This window comes from Archocentrus centrarchus, chromosome 4, assembly GCF_007364275.1.
Source record: "Archocentrus centrarchus isolate MPI-CPG fArcCen1 chromosome 4, fArcCen1, whole genome shotgun sequence".
Classification (NCBI taxonomy): domain Eukaryota; kingdom Metazoa; phylum Chordata; class Actinopteri; order Cichliformes; family Cichlidae; genus Archocentrus; species Archocentrus centrarchus.
In genome coordinates, this window is record NC_044349.1 from 17,130,866 (window position 1) to 17,152,430 (window position 21,565).

At 39.9% G+C, this 21,565-nt stretch overlaps 1 protein-coding gene across 3 annotated transcripts in view; it reads left to right on the plus strand.

Moving 5' to 3' along the window:
* LOC115778610 (arf-GAP with coiled-coil, ANK repeat and PH domain-containing protein 2) overlaps positions 1 to 21,565 on the plus strand; it is a 52,490-nt gene that overhangs the window by 15,137 nt on the left and 15,788 nt on the right. Inside the window, exons 3-12 of one of the 3 annotated variants that reach the window (XM_030726749.1) lie at positions 2,752 to 2,871; positions 3,541 to 3,594; positions 6,136 to 6,194; positions 7,122 to 7,305; positions 10,342 to 10,386; positions 11,307 to 11,402; positions 15,105 to 15,179; positions 16,369 to 16,380; positions 18,029 to 18,091; positions 20,639 to 20,751. In XM_030726749.1, the coding sequence (XP_030582609.1) occupies positions 2,752 to 2,871; positions 3,541 to 3,594; positions 6,136 to 6,194; positions 7,122 to 7,305; positions 10,342 to 10,386; positions 11,307 to 11,402; positions 15,105 to 15,179; positions 16,369 to 16,380; positions 18,029 to 18,091; positions 20,639 to 20,751 (821 nt within the window). The remainder of the gene's footprint in view (positions 1 to 2,751; positions 2,872 to 3,540; positions 3,595 to 6,135; positions 6,195 to 7,121; positions 7,306 to 10,341; positions 10,387 to 11,306; positions 11,403 to 15,104; positions 15,180 to 16,368; positions 16,381 to 18,028; positions 18,092 to 20,638; positions 20,752 to 21,565) is intronic. The other 2 variants (XM_030726750.1, XM_030726751.1) reach the window with 2 other exon arrangements.

Below are 21,565 nucleotides of genomic sequence, written 5' to 3' on the forward strand. Positions count from 1 at the left end.
ATACGGCAGGGCAGAGGTAGTTTTAGGTAATCATATTTGAAGATAAAATGTTTTATTCAAATCCAAAGGAAATGACACGTGGTTGTTAGTAATGGGCGTTACCATATGTGAGTGCGCTCAGGTGAAGGTGTTGACCACCTTGTCTTTTCACACATTTGATAGGTGCTCCTTTGCTAATGTTTTGGAAAACTTTTAAACTGTCTCCTGCTTTCTTATCCTTGCTGCTGAGACAGTTATACGTTTGGGATGGAGGAAAAAAATATTAAATGACAATATGCAAAGTATGCATATTTAGAAACTGCCCTCATGAATATATTAACTCGAACAATCTCAACTAGGACGTTCAAATTCACACATAGATGCATGTACTAAAAATCTCTGACAAGTTCGAATCACACTTCACGTTTTCTGAAAATCGTGTAACTCAAAAACGGTGATGTAGAATATTCAGATTCACACCATAGATAAATGAATCTGTGGCCCAAAGTGTGGGCTGCAGCGGTACTGGGGGGGGGGGGGGCACCGTAATAACAGAAACAGTTTGAAATTACTCACAAGTATGCATAGTCATGTACCGTATTTTTCGGACTATACGTCGCTCCGGAGTATAGGTCGCACCAGCCAAAAAATGCATAATAAAGAAGAAAAAACATATATAGGTCGCACTGGACTATAAGTCGCACTTTTTTTGGGGGAGGGGTTGATAGAATCCGAGACCCAGAGCAGAAATTCCATCTTGAACGGCAATTTAAAATAATAATGGATTAAAGAACAGGACGAACACGGTTACACCTACGTTATGCTAACGTAGCACATTCAGCTACATGACACACAACGAACACGTGTTCGGTATTGTAACGTTGTAAACACACTTCCAAAGTCGGCGATATTCACAACAAAGGTCGTCTTTATTAACAGAAAAACGGCTGCTGTAGGCCACAGCCACGCCAACCACAACTACAACAGCGGAACAGCAACACACACACACAGGCAAGCTCTCGGTCTTTTTCTCTCTCTCCATGCTGCCTTCACGAACCTCCCGAACAGTCCGAAATCCCACAACATCAACACGCTCTCTAACTAAGAGAATCGCTACAGTATGTTAACGTAACTTTAAGTTATTCAGATAACCATAGCATAAAGAACATACTAACAAGTTAATCAAACCATCAATCCATTGAATTCTTCATCCTCGGTGTCACTTCTAAACAATTCCGTACACTCCGTAGACGAAGCGCCGCTTCCTCTTCTGTGTCGCGTTAGTCAGACTCATCGTCAGCTGCAGTTCCAATTATTCCAGCCTTTCTGAATCCCAACAGGATGGTTTGTCACTGAAGCCCATGTTTTCTTGATCCATCCAATGACTTCCAGGAAAGTTGGGTGGCGCATTCTCCCAGTTGCCGTTAAGCTGTGCTCTCCATCCACCATCCACTGCGCCCACAGGTTACGCAAGACTGCCTTAAAGCTGCAGTTCACGGAGATGTCAAGTGGCTGGAGTATTTTGGTTCATGTGTTATAAATGTCACATATACGTCGCTCCGGAGTATAGGTCGCACCCCCAGCCAAACTATGAAAAAAAGTGCGACTTATACTCCGGAAAATACGGTAATTATATAAATGTATTTATGTATATAAAAAGTGCATTAAAACTGGTAATAGTAGGTTGTTAGTTTGTGATATTACTCATTACTCTGACCTAAATTTACTGCTCTTGTATTGAAGTTTGTGTCCCAGTGGCAAGTGGGTCACATTAGCATTAGCACTTTACATTTTTGTGGTAAGCGTATGTTGTGTGTGTTTAGAATGTACTGTTATAATGTGAAGATTTGGAGACCCCAGGAAGAATAGCTGCTGCATTGCTGTAGCTAATGGGGATGTTTTTTTAATCAAATTTTCAAGGAAATGCATCACTTTCTTGTATTTTGATAAAAGTGAAGACAAGCTTCTAGCCTGGAAAATTTCATAGGCCGGCGCTATCGGATGACCAGAGGCTCCATGGGCCACAGCACTCTTGACTTTGGGAACCGCTGTCATAGATGCATACTGTACAAGCTGCTTCACAATATCAAGCTTCACACACTTTACTACAACAGCACTTTGACACCCCCCCCCCCCCCCCCCCCCCCCCCCCCCCCACACCCCCCAATTATTACAAATCCAAAACAGCCGAGCATCGGCTCCCACTCAGCGGGGCTGTCGTTCCCTTTCGGTCTCAAATTTCACTTACAATTTGGTAGCTTTATACTGCAAAATTCAACATGTCAGATTGTTTTGTAGCAGGGTCAGTCAGTTTTTATTTGATTAGCGTATTAACCTTTAATTGTTGAAGGAAGCTGCTTAAAATGAGCTTTTTCTTCACATGTTGTTTAGCTGCTTTGGCTGGAGATGCACATTCAAGCTCTGTCATCAGCTGCGTGGGAGTGGATGGAGAACGGCCAGAATTTGTTGGGAGTTTACATAACCTGGAATTATCTTTGCCCTCAATGAGTCAGAAGGGAAAAAAGTGGCTGTTGTTAATTACCAATAAACTGAGTAAGCACTGAGCATCTTATATTTTAGTTTTGGTCCTTTTCTCTCCATTTCCAGATTCCACTAAAAAAAATCCCAAAACTATTTTCAGAAGCAAACTGTGATTAATAAGAGACAATGCCCCGAAGAAATCACTAGCACTGTTTCTAGTTTCTGTTCACTCAAGTGTTATCTTCTATTAATGTGTTTCTTCTCTGTTATCCCCGTGATTTTCCTGTCTAGTTGGTGAAATTGTGTATTGGGATGATTGATGCTGGAAAAGCCTACAACGCAGCCAACAAGCAGTTTGTTAATGGGATCCGGGAGCTTGCACAGCAGTCTGCCAAAGATGAGGTCATTGAGGTAAATGAAAGTGAAAATATCATCTTGCTTGATGTTAACTGCAGAAAATGTTTTAATGCATTCTTTTGTTTCTTCTCTTGCTTGTGTTGTCACAGGCCTCCTTTAATATCTAATAAAACTTTGATAAACTCTACGTCTTAGTAAATTAAACATCACATGTGGTATAAAACCATTAATGTCTTCATGATAGTCCCCAAATGTGAAGAAGCCTTTAATTCTTTGTTTACTTACATTAACTTGGTTTCACTCTTCATCCATGGTGACATTTATACAAGTTTAAAAAATGAGGGCTACCAAAACCTTCCACTGTCCACTGGGTTTTCCAGAGGTCAGATGTTTTGTTTTGTTCTCTTATAGGCAAGCACTTCCTCTCTGCCTTTGTGTATTTTGTTCGCTGCCTCTCCCTTTAGGTTTGAAGTTGAGCCACTGCATGTAACTTAGCCAAAAGAATTCTTTCCCAAAGTGCTATTGTTGCTTCAAAAACACCAGGGTTTCCTCTCTGTCATACCTGAAGAGCGTTTGTCCCTGCAGCTGTGGTTTAGCAGGCACTTCACACTAATTGTTTTAATCTAGTTATATTTGACTTTGTGCTGTTGTACATTTTGTTGCTATATTCCTACATTGTCTCTTTGCCTGCCTTCATGGCTGTCCCCCTCCTTCTTTTCACAGTCCAGTCTCACAAAGTTTGCAGAGAGTCTGCAGGAGATGATCAACTATCACACGGTATGCTGTCACTGCTGACTAAAACTGGATGTGTTGTCTTTTTTTCCCCTCTGAGTGGCTACAAAATCAAGATTGTCTTAAAAACCAAAAAAAAAAAAACAAAAACCCTTATACTGATGAGAAAGAGAGCAGTTTGAGAAAGAAAAACAGAAAATGTCCCGTGATCACATTTTTAAAAGCTTAGCCCAGAATTGAACCTTGGTGGCTGGATGTGAAGAAAGTAGCTATAATAAGCAGCTTCCGGGGGGTGGGGGGGTGATTTCATATTACTGTAAAACATGCGAAGTAGGGTTTGCTGAAAACATACCAGAAACACTGCCCTCTGTAAACTGGTTTTAAAGAAAGCTCTTTGGGTCAGCTGCAATAAATTCAATTTTGTTTTTCCTCATCGCAACAATTTTTAGTCATAAAAACTTTTGGGATTTCTTGTCTTTTGTTACAAAAAATATTAATTTCTGAAGCCAAATAGTCCATCAGAATCAGAATCAGAATCAGAATCAGAAGGTTTTATTGCCATATGGGTGAACAGGTTCACAGCATTAGGAAATTGCTGCGGTACTTCGTGCTTACAGGAAAAAAAAACAAATAAGTATAAAAACTATAAGACAATATACAAGTATACAAATTGCAAATATACAGAGATATTAAAGCTATAACTATAGCACAATATTACAAAATTACAAAATTACAAAATTACAAAATATACAGTGCAGAGACTAATTAAAAGATAAAAGAATGTAGACTATATTCCACTAATATGTACATCAGTGCAGTCAGACAGGTGCATAGACATAGGGTCATCAGCGTTTGTGGAGGGTGGTGGTAACAGTCTTAGGGTAATTGTTCATGAGTCCAACAGCAGAGGGGAAGAAACTGTTCTTATGGCGGGAGGTTCTGGTCCGTATGGACCGTAGCCTCCTGCCTGAGGGGAGAGGGTCAAAAAGTCTGTGCCCAGGGTGAGAGTGGTCGGCTGTGATCCGACCTGCACACCCCAGTGTCCTGGAGGTGTACAGGTCCTGGAGAGATGGTAGTATTATAGTATTATAAGCAAGGCTGTCTCTATGTGCACTGGAATCCATCTGTTGGAATAAATCATGCATTACTGGAGTAAAGCTTTTTTTTTTTTTTAATGAAGTTATCATCCTGTAGACAGCTGGAATACAAGAAGAGTTTCAGTCATGTTATGTTGGCCATAAAATATTTATTGCATGCTATTCTAATGCACCCATCTTTGAACCACTAGATCTCCTATAATAAACAAACATGATGCCTTATTCCTTCTGGTCAAACACTTGAAAAGGCCCAGTAGGACAGATTTAATTATGTTCCTTTCCTTCTTAAACTTCTTACTTATCAGTCTCTGGTTGGCAATAAAGTGACATTTGAACATGGATGTGCAACTTTACTCTGTTGGGCTTCTCATTAAGACTGTCTCAGATGCAGAATGGAGGCACCGAGTGAGCTAGAGGCTCTTTCTCTACAGGGAATGTAGAGCTTCCCTTTGTCAAGTCTTATCTCCACTACCTCTGTCTAAAATGTCCACAGTGAGTTTCCAGCCATTAGTGTTACACTGTAATTGTTTTTGATCTTTGGTGGTGTAAAATCAGTGTTATTGCTACTCGAAATAGAATCTTTATGGTTGAATAGTAATATTTCTTATCTGTTTTTAAAGGCTTTGCATTTTTTGGTTGCAACATAAACCAATGTATGAGGTGTTTGTTCAGTTTCACTGGCTTCTGCAGACAGTTTTAGTTCTGCGTTCAGGCCAGACCTCAATTCCAGGAAGTTTAGTACAAGTTAGTAAAGATGGGATATTAACTTAGATAAATCTTATTAACTAAAACAAAAAGGGCTGCAGGATGGGTAGCTTTGACTCAACAAGAGTATCTTCCTTTTTATTAGGTTTCTAGATTAGTCTCCTAACAGCCTCAAGGACCCAGCGTGCAGGCCTGAGAATGTTACTCATCAGAGGAGTGGTCACATCAGCTGACTGTCAGATAGGTTTTTGCCACTCAGCGATTATTCAGCACATGATCTGCTCAAACACAGTGCTCAATCTGTTTGTCAGTGATGGCCTCTCCAGGCCACACTGCTCATATTGTCTTGTCTGACTACAAAATTGCACCGAAGCCCTATTTAAAGTGTTCCTCTGGCTTTTTTTTTTTTTGCTTGGTTCAGCTCGTTTTTAAGGAAGGATGCAGGTTAATGAGGGTATGACTCATAAGCGAGAATAAGCGAATAACGTCATTTCTCGTGTTTATGTCTTTATGAGGGGAGTTTACAAAGTCAGCATGTTTGTGTAAATTTAGCTGCTTAATTGCACCCTGTGATGTTAACAAACGTCCTCCTAGACAGATGCCAAAAACTGACTTGGAAATCACACTGTAGCTTGAAAGGAGAATGTATTTTTCAGTTTTTTTTTTTTTTTGTTACATCCTTTAAGAAGATAATAAAGTTTATTCTTGAATTATTCATCTGATTAGAGAGAAACGTTTTCTTCCAATTGGATGGAGCAGTCACTCAGTCTTTCTTTTTTCACAGATATTGTTTGATCAGGCCCAGAGATCAATCAAGACGCAGCTTCAAACCTTTGTCAAAGAGTGAGTATTAATTAACCAATGACGAATAAAACTCGTTATCACTCTGAGTATATCAAATTTACGTTTCACAACTTCAAACACAAAATACGTGCATTTGCACAGTAGAGAAAAAAACACTGCAGGATGATGGAGACAGCACCATCACTAAATTGTATAAGATAGTATTTTTGTTTCCCATTTCAGCCTTCTAATACAGCTCAGAAATCCAGGAAGCAGTTGCAGCTCTGACTTATTTCATTATAAGGATTAGCAGTTTTTGCCCCCAGCACACCAGGACTAAACACCCACATCAGCAACACTCAGGAAAATGGCTTCAAATACTAAGTGTGGGGCACATAGTTTGAGGACTTTGAGAAGAACCAGGTCAAGTAGTTTGCCTTTGTTTTTAACCTCCTCGTATTCCCAGGCAAGCAAGATTGGCATGTTCCTGTTGCCTGACCACCCTCATACTCATTCAGAGATTCCTTTGCTTCCTGTAACTACGTACTTTAACTTTTATACTGTTAAAAGCAAAGAGAAGTGTGTTAAATGATTGAAGTCCCAGACTCTGGGTAAACCCATTAAAATTTGTCCCTAAATTATTGTAAGAATTCAATCTTTCAGTGCGAGCTTTCCTCTTTCACAAGTTTATAGTCTGAAAATGTGACATTAGTACTCATGTCTCTTGAGTTCTGACACTACTGAGCTCCTTTGGCATTATTCTGGTGCAGTTCAGTCCTAATCGGGTAACAAGATTAGTAGCAGTTGCGGAACTTGTCATGATTATTATAGTTTTTCACACTGTCGCTGAGTAAGCTAATGGAAAAGCCTTAATTTCCACATCCCTTTTCTAAACTTAATCACACACAATTGAAAGTGCCTTATATAACAAGGACATAAGTTATTGTTTTTATACTAACAAACCTCTTTTCCTCTCTTCCTCTGAAGTGACCTGCGTAAGTTCAAAGAAGCCAAGAAGCAATTTGACAAAGTGAGCGAGGAAAAGGAGGCAGCACTGATCAAGAATGCTCAGGCTCCCCGTAACAAGCAGCACGAGGTGGAGGAGGCCACCAACATCCTCACTGCCACACGCAAGTGCTTCCGGCACATTGTCCTCGACTATGTCTTACAGGTGCAGTCTGCTGGATTTTAAATGACAGTATCACAAGACAGACAAGTTTGTTTTGCTGCACTGAATTTTGACCTACTTTACATTTTAAGTAGCAGTAACAGGTTTTTATACTTGCGCTTAAGACAGTCTATAAAAGAAATGCTGTGCTATTTTGGAGAGATTGCTCTTACAGTACAATTTGGACTTGAAACTGAGGCAGTTTTCAGTTAGACTATGTTTATATATAGCAACAAATTGCTGACGTTCAGCTTTGAAGACAGGATCTTAAGAAAAGCTGAGCTGCATGCTGTCATGCTCAGAATCTCTCTGGCGTGTATTTGGATCAGAACTTGTTACTCTGCATTAGTTTGCAAATGCTGTCGTGGCACAGGAAGGAATGAGCCACTGCTGTGTTTGATTCACTTTTAACCAAAGTGAACTCAAAAAAAAAAAAAAAAAAGTACAGACAAAGAGGTTTAATTATCTGTTTTAGTGGGAAAAGTTTTTCAGGTTTCAAAATTAGTTTTTAAATCAGTACCGCACCATCTCCTTTTGTTCATTTTCTTTCTGATTCTCTGTCTGTTGGGCTTTTTTCTGTCAAAGCAACTTAAATATTTTCTACTCTGACCTTACACAGTGCTCTGGTGCTGTTGAATACATCAGCTGTGCTCTTGGTCTCCTCTCAGCCACAGCAGTGCTGATGAATGCTTTGTGGTTTCTGATAAGGCAGCTGGCAGCCCTGTTATTGAATCTCCTTCCCAAAGAACAGACAATGCTGTACAAGCACCATTCACTTCTTGAGCAAATTAGATGGTGAATTGAAACCAAAATGGAGGTTTTAATATAGGTTTGGCACTCTGCTCCAGTGGCCCACTGCATAATCATGCTCTCATAAAATGAGTCCTGGCTGTGAGAAATGAGTTTAGGTTTTATCTGGCCTTTTAGTATGCTTATAGGAAATCTATAAGCTAGCAGCTAGCTCAGCTGATTTTTAAATGGGTCTCCTTTAAAGTTTCACATTTGGGCAGTGCTGTCAGCACTTTAAAGCCTAACTTCTGCAGCTGTGCTTGCAGGAAACATTTGAGACAGTTTTTAATGTTTTTTTCCTCTTTTTTTTTTTTTTTGTTCTTTTTAGATTGTTTTTGTGGCATTTCTGCTTGATTATACAGTACACAGTTTATAGTGACATGCAAGATGGTAGAGGGAGAAGGAAAATATATGAGTGAGGTTGTAAGCAAGACTTGAATTCACGACATTTTAAGAATGAAGCATGTCTCTTTTACTATGTTGTGCCACGTAGAGCTGGAGCATAAAATATTAAACTTCAGGGACTGCCTGATTGTTGGTGAAGTCTGCTGATACTCTAACTCTAAAATATCTTGTGCTGGAAAACAAATAATAGGGGTATCTGACTTCCCCTCTCATTGTTACCTCTTGTGTTGTTTTCACGGCATTAAAATAGTGGCTAAAATTTACACTCAACACAAAATAAGCAGAAGCACTTTTTACCTCTCAGCCTAAAAAAGGTGGCTGGAGTATTGTCACCCTGCCGGGCAGGCAGCCGACTTTCCAATTTGTGAACGCGATAACGTTAATGATGTGACCTAGGATGTTCAGATTCTCAGACGAGTTAGTTCTTACCATAATAATGCCAATCACAGAAAGTGACAGTATTCTCAGTGCTTTATATTTATTATGATTTTAGCATTTCTTATTCCTGGTCATACGCGCCCCATCAAGATCTACTGAAATTTTCAGGGAGTTCGTGCCACCTAAAGAGTCTACTGCTAGGAGGCTGAGGGGTAGCGCTGGCAGCTGACAGTATTTTAGCCACTATTAGAGATAAGTGAGAGTTTCTTGTCTGTAAAACTTAACCTGAAATTTTGCCCGCCTCAGTCGTGACAAACATTACATTCCCACAAGTCTGCAATTGCCACAAGTGACGACCAACTGCCAACTGGCTACTGGGATAGTTTGCTTGTGGCTGTATTGTTGACACCATATTGCACACTGCGAGTTAAATAACCATCGTTTAGAGGTGCTGCTCTGGTCAAAACTACTAATTGACTGTAATCGAGAAGGAGGGGGCTTGTTAAACTCATGATGCATCAACTGTTGTGGCTTAGAGATGGAAAAATAAGCTTCCTCCCAAGGATGGGAGTTAACATCTGTGTATAAACACAAGTGTGGTTAGAGTTGCTTGAGAAAATTGCCTTGCAACCTGCAGCCATGAAATTACTGCTGACCATAAAAGACATTTCCTTTACTTTTATTCTCCAGGGTAGAATAATTGAAGTGTAGTGACCCTGCTTTCACCACAAAAAAAAAAAAAAAAAAAAAAAGGAACTACTGGACTTAGGTTAATTCAGAAGTACGAAGCGAAGTGTGGGATTAATTCAGCTGCCCTTCCTTCCCCACTAGCTAAATGTGTTACCACACCCAGTCAGTGACTCTGCTGTCACACAGCAATCATTGATAGTAACATGAAACAGCGAAGTACTACCATCTGTTTTTACAATCCACCATAACATATCCCTGCTCAGCAGCATTAACCTAAGAAAATCTCCAAGGCCAGATGAGGACAGGGGTAATTAGTCTGGACAAATGGCAGAGCCTTCTTCACAAACATTCACACACAGAAGGAGACAGAGAGACAGCAGGCTATGAAGCGAGGATAATAAGTGAGACAGGCTTCAACCCCAGCCTTTAACTTGAGGCACAGAGCTCCCCCTGGTGCTGGTATAATGAAACGGCATCTATTCATGCTTAGGGAGATGGTGCAATTTTATCCAACCTCAGTACTAGTCATTTCACGCTTGTCAGCTTTCTTTGATTTAGATTTTTCTCAAGCAGTTCTTTTTGTTTCATCTCCAGCAGCTCATCTCATTTTCCGTTCTGTCTTATGCTCTTTAAGTCTTTTTTTTCCCACTTACCAACTCCACGTTTTACTCTCTCTCTGTGCATTTTTCTGTCAGATATCACATTGCCCCAGATTTTGTTGCTGCCTGTCTCATACTTATTCCTACTTCTCACTGTTTTGCTTTTATGAACCTTCAGATAAACGTGCTACAGTCTAAGAGAAGATCGGAAATCCTGAAATCAGTAAGTATACTTCTATCCACATAAAATGACCTTTTCCATTTTGAGTCATTCAGTCTCAGTTTATCAGATACCTCCCACCTGACGATCTCAGATTTTCCTGAAAAAATTCCAATATGAGTATTTTAAAATTTCATATTGGGAAAATGAGAGCGAACACAATCACAAATATTGGATGTAATGTCAACAGAAAGTTGCTGTTTCTAAAAAAGTTAACTTGGATTTGGTAGATGCCGTCACACTTGGGGAATATCACACTGAAGAGGGATGAAAGTGTGTGGGGGTTTATTTTCCCTTTTGTGTCGGCTTTAATATCAGTGAAACGATTCACCTGATTTGGACTGCTCTAAAGAGCAAGTAGTTTTCTAGATAATGGAATTTTAAAATCCCACCTTTAACGTTTTCCACCATAAAGATGACATTTGACGACCTTCCCTGCACCCTTAATGATGAGTTTTGACACCGCAATATATACCAATAAAGATGTGGTTTGACGACCATTGGAATAGGTTCTGGGTTTTTTTTCCAGCCCTAGTAAGCTGTATAGGCAGAAATCACCCTCACTAACTTCTGATGCACATCCAGTCATTTTGTTCTGGAAGGAGGCCTGAAATATGACAGAAAGCACTCAGTTCAGAAAACAGAAACAAGTGTTACCCCTAATTGACATCCAAGGAGGAAATGGTTAAAAAGTGATGGTTGAAAACTGTCTAAAAACACCTCATCTCTATCCCTTAGTTTTTAAAGGACCTTTTGCAGTAGGGAAATTTTGCATACTTCCTATTAAGAATGATGTCTTTCCACTGGAAAGACAAATCTGTGATGGCCAGTTGGGATTTTTTTTTTTTTTTTAATTTGATGAATGGAGATGGAAATACCTTTCTTCCTCTTAGCTGTTCTGAGAAACACTGTCTTCTTCATAGATGCTGTCCTTCATGTACGCCCACCTGACATTCTTCCACCAAGGTTATGACCTCTTCAGTGAACTGCAGCCTCTTATGAAACAGCTGGGAGGGCAGGTACGGGCTACTCTGTACACAGATGCATGCATAGTTAATTAGTGTTGGGTCTGTATATAGATATAAAATTCTTTCAGGACTTTCAGACATTGGTGGATCCAAACTCATGGCCATGTAAATTCAAAAATTCAACACAGACATTTGAAAAGGTGGTCATATTTTTATTTAAATATAGCTAACTACTACTGTCTGCTGTTGTTGCTTCAGTTTGTGTAGCTTACATACAGACCACTGGTATTTTGTTTCATGCTTCGTTTTATTTTTTCAAGTGTGGTACTTTGCATAAAATGAATACACTGTCCTGGTGATTGGTCAGCCACGCCTTTTAGATTTGTTGGAAGATACCGTAAACTCATGGTATTATTTTTAGAGGAGCAGCAGAATAATTGTTTGCCAAGTTTACATAACAGTGCGCTGTAAAGAGTAAACACTTTATATTATGAAGGGAAGAATAATATTTGTGTTATTTTTCAGGGCTTCATAGTTGTTGCGTATGTGGTCCTGCATTTGCACACATTCCTCCCTGGTAATATTACAGAACTGGGCTTGTGATTAGTGCTAAAGTGAAACTGTTGCATAAAGAAACCGGTTTTCTGTCCCTCCCTTTTCAATCAGTCTTTTTGGAAGAATATTGGAAAACTTTACACTGAAACTCCTCCCTACACATTGTTATCTACTCATCTACTTGGTTGTTGGCTTTCATTTTAGCTTGAGTGTGTGAGAGGCTAGTATTTCTGGAAATGACTGTGAAAATACAGGCAGCTGCCCAACTGCCTGTATGTTTGTGTTTCTATCTCGTCAGTGTATATGTTTGGGTTTGTGTGTACTCCAGTCTTTTCGTCAACTGAATTTTTAGCTGTGTGTGTGCATCCTCTGATAAACAAAGCCTTCCCTCTGACCCTGAATGTTACTTGATTATAATTACAGTAAAGCTGTTGTTGCATTAAGCAGGAATGAGGAAGAAAGTAGTCGGCCTGAAAAGGGTTTTCCCACAGTTGGACTCACAGGGTTGACAGTCAGCTGAGTGAAAGAAGTAAGGATATGATGCTCAGAGGTGTAGAATATAAGCTGTTTGCTTGGACGCTGAAGCAGTAGAACACATGAATGGCGGGACAGTTGTTGGCAAAAATGTGTACAACACCAAAGAAGAAAGGCGTTTGCCAGGAGAAGCAAAGAAAAACTTTTTGACAGCAGCATCTGAGGAGCCCATTAAGCAGCGCTAAATTGGGTTGGAGAGAAGAGTTTGGTTTCTAGCCCTTGTACTCTGAAGTCGGAAACATCTCATTGACAGAAAAGAAGAAGAGAGAGCGAAGCAAGGAAGACCGGACCCACTTTGAAAATCAGATTTTAGGAAGGGATAAGAGGCAGAGTGTAATCTTCTCAAAGCTAAAAGTGACTGAGGAAGCACAGAAAGGCATGGACTCAACAGACCGAAGGAGAGAGAAGCAAGTCTTGTGTGAGGAAAGGGAAAAAGAGAGCAAACTGAAAAAGACTGTCTTAGAAATTAGACCCTGAAGAGGGAGGGGGGAAAAGAGACAGAGGGTTGGTTTGAAGTGGATGAACAAGTAGAGTTTAACTGTGCTGTGGATTACAAGCCTGTCGCGCTGAATTTGGGGCAGCACAAACCAAAAGAAGAGGAACATCAAAGGCCGTGCTAAGGAAAGCAGCGACAAGAGGACTGCGCATTATACCTTTTCTTCTCTCCATCATGAAGCTGAAGAAGGTGGAGAGGCTGTGCAGGGAGGTGTGGAGGAGCTGCCAACAGGTCTGGTAGTATGACTCGAAGCTTGTAAACTATGAGAAGATGATCAAGAGTGGGAATACCAGTCAGAAACTATTCAATTTAATAATTCTGATTGGTGTGAAGAAATGATTTAAGTGTTGATGATTAAAGCCTGACCTGTTGTAAAAGCAGTAGAGGGAGCTTTGATGCAGGGTAATCTCACCAGTTACGTGGTTACTTCTAGAAATGTATATGATGAAAAAGAGGAAGATGAACTAGAGTCAGACATAGAAAACCAAATACTTTTAAAATACTTTTCATGTGATTGTTTGAAAATGTGTTCCTGTGCTGGTGTGTAGGCAGTTGTTTATTAAGTGAAGTAAAATTTCACAGAAGGACTGACAGCAGGGCAGTGAAATGAATTATCCAGATCACTTGATTTGTTAGATTTGAATTATTATTGCTGATCTCTTTTGATTGGCTTTGAGTGACAGCTTGCAGTGATTCAAATGTGCTGCTTCTAGATATAAATGTATCGCCAACTGTATCTTTCTGTGACACAGAGCCTCAGGATTAAACACATGCGAGCTTAATGTTCATTCAAAAGGATGTTTCATATCTTTTCCATGAATCACAGAGGTTGCCATTGCGGCTACATGTCAGGAGTGATCTAATCGGAGTACTGTGGCGCTGCCGTCTGTAAGTGACAAACTGAAGCACAATGAAACATTTGAGGCGATTGTCTCTGCTAACATCGTCAGTGGGGGTGGGGAGGGCTACACAGCAAGAAGATAAGATGTTAAAGGCAATATGAGTCACTTTCACAACATACACGGAGGGCTACACACAGAGCCATCTTTTAAAATAAAGAGAGGCCTTGATAGATGGCATGAAGTGCAGCTGGGACTGGACTAGTTGTTACAGTGCAACAGGGAAAAAAACATTTCCCATCTCTGTTATCAGCCTGCTGCTCGCCCATCCACCCCTCTAAGCCATTTCCTCTCTAAGCACAACAAAAGACCCGGCTCCCTCAAAGTCGGCCTTCTCAGAAGCTGTTTAATAGCAGGATGTTTGTGTATATTTTGTAAAAGAGACCACATATGTTAATTATCAGAATCATATTTTGTGCCTTAAGAAAAGAAGAAAAATGTATGAATTGCCATTTAAAATTGTTTAAATGGTGTCGACCCCCACAGACCATATAAAACAGAAATTTACTCCAGACTGCAGAAACTCTCTGGAGAAGTTTGCTTGATCAAGCTTTGAACCCTGCTTACCACGCATTCACATGCATCCCCCCGCCCCAAAATCATTGACCTGTAATCACATACTGAATCTTTTGTTTTTGAGGTTTGAAACTGGTGATGCCAATTTAGGTCACATTGCAGCAGCAGACTATAAAGACATACACAGTGGAATTTCACTGCTGCGAGGCAAACTGGCATATTTTCGGCATCACCCGATGACCTCCAGAGCTTCACTGAAGCCCCCCCCCCCCCCTTTTTTTTTTTTCTTAAAAAAAAATTTTTTTTTTTTCCTTTCTTCTCTGCTCAAAAGATTTTTTGTTTTCCTCCCTACATGTGCTGGTTACTCACAGGGACAAGGAGAATCAATCATCTCCCATCCAATTTCACACATGAGAAAGTCTTCATGGCACGGTCCATTTTGATTAGAGGAGGTGTTCTCTCAGTCTGCCCTGTGGAGAATAGTTTTACTGTCAAATGGAAAGCATCATCAATGCACGCACGCTTACATACATCTTTTAGGTGTAGCTGAAAGATTAACATTTCAGTTTAATATGGCAGCAGTGGATCATTCGCTCCTTAACTGCATGGCAGGATAAATTAAAAAGAATTCAGTAGCGTACATATTTTGCCTTGAATAAGATTTGAATAATTTGTGTATTCTGATTTTGAATGAAACGCTTGTCACCAGTTAGTTTGATGAGCTTGGCTAATTGGTTGTGCTGTCTCTTGCAGTTGGACCAGCTGGTGGTGGATGCTGCCAAAGAGAAGAGGGACATGGAGCAGAAGCACTCCACCATCCAACAAAAGGTGCAGACACACTCTCAATATGTTACATGTTATTATTTTCCCCCCTTCAGTTCTGTACAAAAATGTTCAAAGCATTTGCTCATGAAAATAACCTTCAGTCCACAGAATAACATCATTAGCGGCACAAATGTGAATGAAAAGCATGAATCACAACTTATTTTCTCTGCGCAGCAGCCTGAAAAGCCCTCGGGATGAAAGCACCCAGGTCCCTTATTCTTAGGTTAAGTTCTATATATAAGAATAAATGTTTATTTCTTATTCATATGTAGTCACCTCTGGGAAATTTATAAAAACACTTAGCGATAGAGCCCTGTGATCGCCTGGCGACATATGTTTTATGTGCTTGTTTATTTATAGAAATATGTTCATCATTTGAATGAATGGAGGTAGTACTCTACCCTCAGGTGTAAAGTGATCCCTGAGGAGCATCTAAGCTACACACCTGTGCAATATTAATAGCTTTCGGAAACCCGTTTCCAAACAAACAAGGTTTGGTTTCAGCGTCTCTGTCCAGCACCCCTGCCATCACCAGTTTACCCACTGGGCCGTAATTTTCATATTCACTTTAAATTATTTAATTGAACTTTAAATCTCAGTATTTTCCTTATTTAAAAGCATTTCCGATAGAGGAGTAAAAACCGTCTACAGAAAAAAAGATTAGACAGGATGTGGGTTGTTACATTACAGTATGTGGTGATGGTAAATTTGCTCTTAACTTTAATTGTACATCCCACAGCATCATTAACTCCAGACAACATATGCCAGTATCCTTACCCAGCTGTTGTTTGCTGGGCTCCTGTTAATTTGTCTGCTTGTCAGTGGCGTTCGTTTTAGTCTGTCTGTGTGTGTGTATGAGGCTTCTTCTAAACTGTCTTTCATTTGACATCCATTTTTATTGTTCTTTCCTTTTGTCCCCTCTGTCTCCTCCTTTTTTTTGTATGTGTGTCCTGTTGTCCCTTCTCCCTTTTGCTCAGTCACTGGTGGTACATGTGCCAGCTTCCGCCTGTCCTTGAGCACCTATCCCCCACTTCACCTCCCTGAATTTATCTAGATGCTATTTTTATGCAGTCTGGCACCCACTCTGCTCTCTTGTCTAGCTGTTTGTACACAGACACTCCTAACCAACTGTCTCTTCTTCTCTTATACTTCTGTTCTTTTTTCCCATTTCTTCCTCTTCTACTCCCTCCAGGCTGCACTGCAGGTAAGCGGTGTTTCTTTTCCTTTCTCCTCTCGTTTGTAGTGACTGCACCGTGTGTATATATGCTGAACGCTTACATGTCCTTTATCAGACTCAAGGCTTCAGCTCACAACCTTTTTTGTGAGAAAATAGCTTGTTTGACAACATAATACATTACTGCACATGAGGCAGTAACTTCTGGGAAGTAAAGCATGCTGATAAGAGTCACTGCTGAGCTTATCTACACATAAACCTTTAGTAGGTGGTATTTCTTTATTAAATATCCATTATGTTAGACTGGCACTGTAATTAAATCAAATATAAGCTTGACTTAAAGTTTGGGTTGAATAACATATGCCCTTGTAAGAGCTGATGTTGCAGGAATCAGATCTATGGGCTTGAGGTTAGAAGAAGTTGAGGTTGTGCACTAACCTACACTGCCTCCTTGTAACGAAACATAAGTATCTCTGGCTTTCACCACATGATTCTTTCACAGGTCTGCTTCACTTTGTGTTTCCATTACTTTTTTTTTTTTTTTTTAAGTCATTTTTACTATGGAGTTAAAACAGATGTTGGGGGAGCTGGTAAGGTCTTGAGTCTTTGCCTTGAAAAGAGATTTCTTCCTTAGCTTGAATTATGTGCCAGAAAATGTGTTTTGATATCTGGCAAAGAAACTGAATTGTTGCTACTGGTAACTGCCTTTGTCTCAGTTGTTTGTCCTACCATCGTGTGTGGTTGGAACCTTCAGTACTCAGGGGGTCCTGAGGCTGTGTTTGGGATGTTACCTCTATGCCTGTGTGCATTACTTTGTAAATATTGGGACCTCAGTGCATGTCACAGTAGCTATAGGAAAGCTTGAGGTGGCTGCTGACCTAAAGTGTTCTCTTATCCCATAAAGGAAAAAATAAGAATTTACTGTGGTTACAACAACTGTGGCTTTTTTTAAGTGTTCTAATGGTCTTACTGTAAGAAATGGTGAGTCCCTCAGCAGGCATTTACATTAAATGTTGTTTGGGTTTTTTTGCAGTTCATGTTAAAAGGTCAAATGCTACAGATATTCAGCATGTCTGCAAGATTGGCTACTTTAGTTACAGACACAAGGGAGATGAGAGAGTGAGGGGAAAAGCTGAGTGCCCTGAGTGTTAAACTGCAGTCATTATAAATGTTTGATGCTCAAGCTCCTCTGCGTGGTCCACTTGATTATTTTACCCTAGCAGTCACACAGAGACACACAGGTGACCTTCACTTAAAGCTAGAGGCCTCAGGAGGAGGAGGAGCAGCAGCAGCGGCTGTGACGGAAGTCACACAACCTCCTGAGACGAGGTGGTGAGGTTTACTGAAGAGACAGGCCACAGTGGTTCAGGTGGCTTTTGTTGTTGAGATGCTTCACAGGGACACTTTGAGATCATGAAAATTTGATGGCCTATTGAGGAAACAGGCAAACACACATTCATATTGATTCATGTGCAATAATCTGGGGAAGATGAGGATTTTCAGCCGTTTTCATTACGTTTGGTATCTGGTGAGTGCTTCTGTTAGGAACTTTCAGAGCATGTGTTTGTGTCCATGGCTTCTTATATTTATGTGCGTTACCGATTCTTCTGTGTCAGCATTAGGAAAAGCAATCTTCTTTTCTCTGTGTGTCGTTCTCTTGCTGTGTGTGATGTTTTAGGAGGTGACAGAGCTCGACTTGTTACCAGACTACCGCACCTTTTGCGCTTGGAGGTCGACCTCTGTACGTAGAGTCACTGTATCGATTTTCTTTCATCTCCTCTCCTGCACACGCTGCAGGACTGCATTACAGTGTTTGTGCAGTTTTTTGCATCTCTGTCTGTTTTCTTATTTAAAGTGCAGCACATGCATTAATGTTGTTAATGCAGCATGTTTCATGTTGATGTCTCATTATTGTCAGTGTCTGTGTCAGTGACAGTGAAAGCAAGTTGTTGGTTTAATGTTGGGGTTTTTTTTTATGCTTTGCAATCTTTCATAACTTTTTTTAGTTTGATAATATATTTCGGGTGAAAACCCTGGGTTTCTAAAATGTCACAGGAACTAAGAACAGCAGTCTTGCAGCCTTGTGTTTTGGCCACTACCTGTTTTGAAGTCTATGTCATGGGGTTGAAAATGCTTTCCCAAGCTGAAGTGGTCAGGTCAAGTTTCTCAAGCCATAGTGGAAACAAGAGAACTGGAAAGATTTTCACATGACAGCAACAGTATTTCACTGTCAAGCTTTGGCCTAAATTATGCTTTTGTGTCAAGTCTAGTACCTTGTGTGCTTGTGTGGATGAATGCTGCTGCACATCAAATAGGCATCCTTGGTCCAAGCTGAAATTAGGGACAGTTATTTCTCTAGTGGTTGGAGTTTTTAGAATAATTGTTAGTCATGTGACTTCAGTTTTGTCCCATCCCCAGAAATAGGTGATTTGTTAATGCCTGGACTTTCCATTGTATTCTTAGTCAGAAACTAAATGCAGTCATGTTTTGTTCCCCTTGTACACCCAAAATAACTCGACTCATTTCAGTGGATGTCGTGCTGGAAAATTGTGTGTGCCTCTGTGTTTGTGTGTGTGCATGCGTCCATATCTATTCAATACACCATGGAATCATTGGACAAATACATTTAAACTGTTAAGCTTTTTCTTAACAGTTAGCATGACTTTCTTTTTGCTGACGTAGGGCGAGTGTCAGGGTACACCCTGGACGGGTTGCCAGTGTGTTGCAGAGCTATGATACCATGTTTCTGTTAATATATCCAAAATTTGTCATGGTGTTCCCTTTCATTTTCTTAATATGAATTTCTGATATACTCATTTATGTTTGGCACCCCTACCTTCACCCTTTCAGATTTTGTTTGTTTATTTATTTTGAGAAAACCAGTGAGATGGGGAACCTGAAATTTTGCACAATTTCTGTTAAAAAGTGCATCTTTTTCTGGAACTACATCTGGCACAGCTGTGATGGTCAGGTGGTGAGAGGCATTTGATCAATGATGGAATGACCATCAGTGTCAACACTGACTTTTCAGTATTGGCATTGTGCTCTAGCTTTGTGGTATACTTTCGAAATGTACTTTTTTGGTCACAACACAAAACCTAGTGAGGAACAAATTTAGGTATGTTATGAAATAGTTTAAATTTCTCAAACTCTTACAGAAATGGAAAAGAAGACAGTTTTACATATATTTGCAGAGTAGTTAAGAAAGATGGAGACCATCACTACAAAACAAAGCACTTTATTTCCACCACGTTTAGCTAGCTTGCTTTTTTCAAAGAGTCACTACCTGCCCTCCTAATACAAGTTGAATGAGTCAAGTCATGAGTTACGAAAAAGATCTTTCTAGAAGGACAACAGAGAGGATGACTCCCCAGCTCGACACAGTAACAGATCTTGATGTATCGATCTGTAATTTATTGTGGAGACGGTGACACCTGGTGTAAATTGAGTCCACAAAGACACACACACCCGCATGCGTTTGGTGTTCAGTGACACCTGAAGCTGAGAAAGCTGGGAGGGTGCGAGGCGTGTGGCAGGAGCTCTGGTAGTTAATGCTAGACTGAGTGCAGGGACAATCCCATGACAACACATACTATTGTGTTGCAGCAGAGTCATTCAGAGTTGGGATGCATGATAGCTTACCTGGCTACTTTATGCATTAGAGCACAATGCGTCACTACCTCCATGAGCAACTACGTAAAAAAAAAAAAAAGTAAATAAAAATACAACCTTATAACACCATATTTCTACATGTCTCCAGTATTTTGAATGTAGCCTCATCCTAAATGCTGTTTATGAACTTAGACCAATAATATTTACTTTAGTCTTACGCTCAAGTAAAAGATGTTGTTTTGCCTTTTTGCTAGCTGTGTATTATCAGGACAAACTGGATTCATTCTTGGCATATACTGTATATCTTGACAAATTTTGACTTCAGAGACAGAAGAAGTTGATTTCCACCTAGCCATTGTTCCCAGGTATTACATGGCATTGCTTACATTACAATAGTTGTTATAGATTATTACCTTGTACACATAAGCTGTGGCTGCTGATGATTGTGGTTACTGGTTCTTGAATCATCATCATTCAGGTCATCATTCAGGTCAGCTGTGTTGTGCTGCTCTGTACAAGGTTACTTAGCTTAAGCACTAGTCCACCGTTTATGAAGATTACAGAGACCCTCATACAGATAACAAAGAGGAAACCACTAGAATGAGAAAATTTGTGTTTTTTCTTATTTTAATTCTGTTATTGTTTGCTTTCTTCTTCTTTTCTAATTATTTTTCAGGATTTCTCAAATGACGACACAAAGCTGGAGTACAATGTGGATACAGACAACGGCATCGCCATGGAGGGTTATCTGTTTAAGAGAGCCAGCAATGCCTTCAAAACATGGAATAGGTAGAATGAATAAAGTTTATTTTGTAGCTGCATGAATATTTTTTTTACATTTTGATATCCTAGAAAGTGCTTTAAAGTATTTTTTGAGAAGTATGTATTAATCATCGACACAAAGTACAAACTAGCCAAGATTAACCCTTTAATACCAAACCTGTCACTGGTGACAGAACGTACTTCAAAAGTGTTGCTGTTCGCAGACTTCCCGCAACAATTACTGTAATACCGCTATGCTGGCTGTGAAGCACAATTTCTCAGCTTTCGGAAACCGTTTGAATTTTTTCTGATAGGACAAACGGTCACGCAATTACAGTAATTTAAAGTACATTTGATCTGATGTCTCAGCGGTGATACGCTCGGTGTTAACCAGCTGTTCACGGCAACTAAGGGCAGGTAACCGGTGAATCGGTGGCGATTGCCCGGTGTTAGAGGGTCAACAGCAAGCTTTTGTACCTTCATTTATTTTAGAAAAATTTCAGTTCATTTTGTCATCTTTGTGTTTTAACTCCTGGAACTCGGGTTGAGACAAATGGAATAGAAAACAGATGAGCCTTTGGTTTTTGATTTTTGTAGGTTTTTCCCAGAGTTGATATTAACATGTTTTAAAGATGTAATGAATCAGTTCACTGTTGTATTTCTACTCCAAGACAAAACATATACTTTTGCAGAATACCATATTTGATTGCCTTTGTGTGGGCTAAGTTAACATGTCTTTGGATTACTCCATCCACACCAAAAAGATGTCAAAGCATGTTATTTTAGGAGCATCACTTGCAAATTGCATGTGACTTTCTCTTCTAATAACCTTGTGATCTCC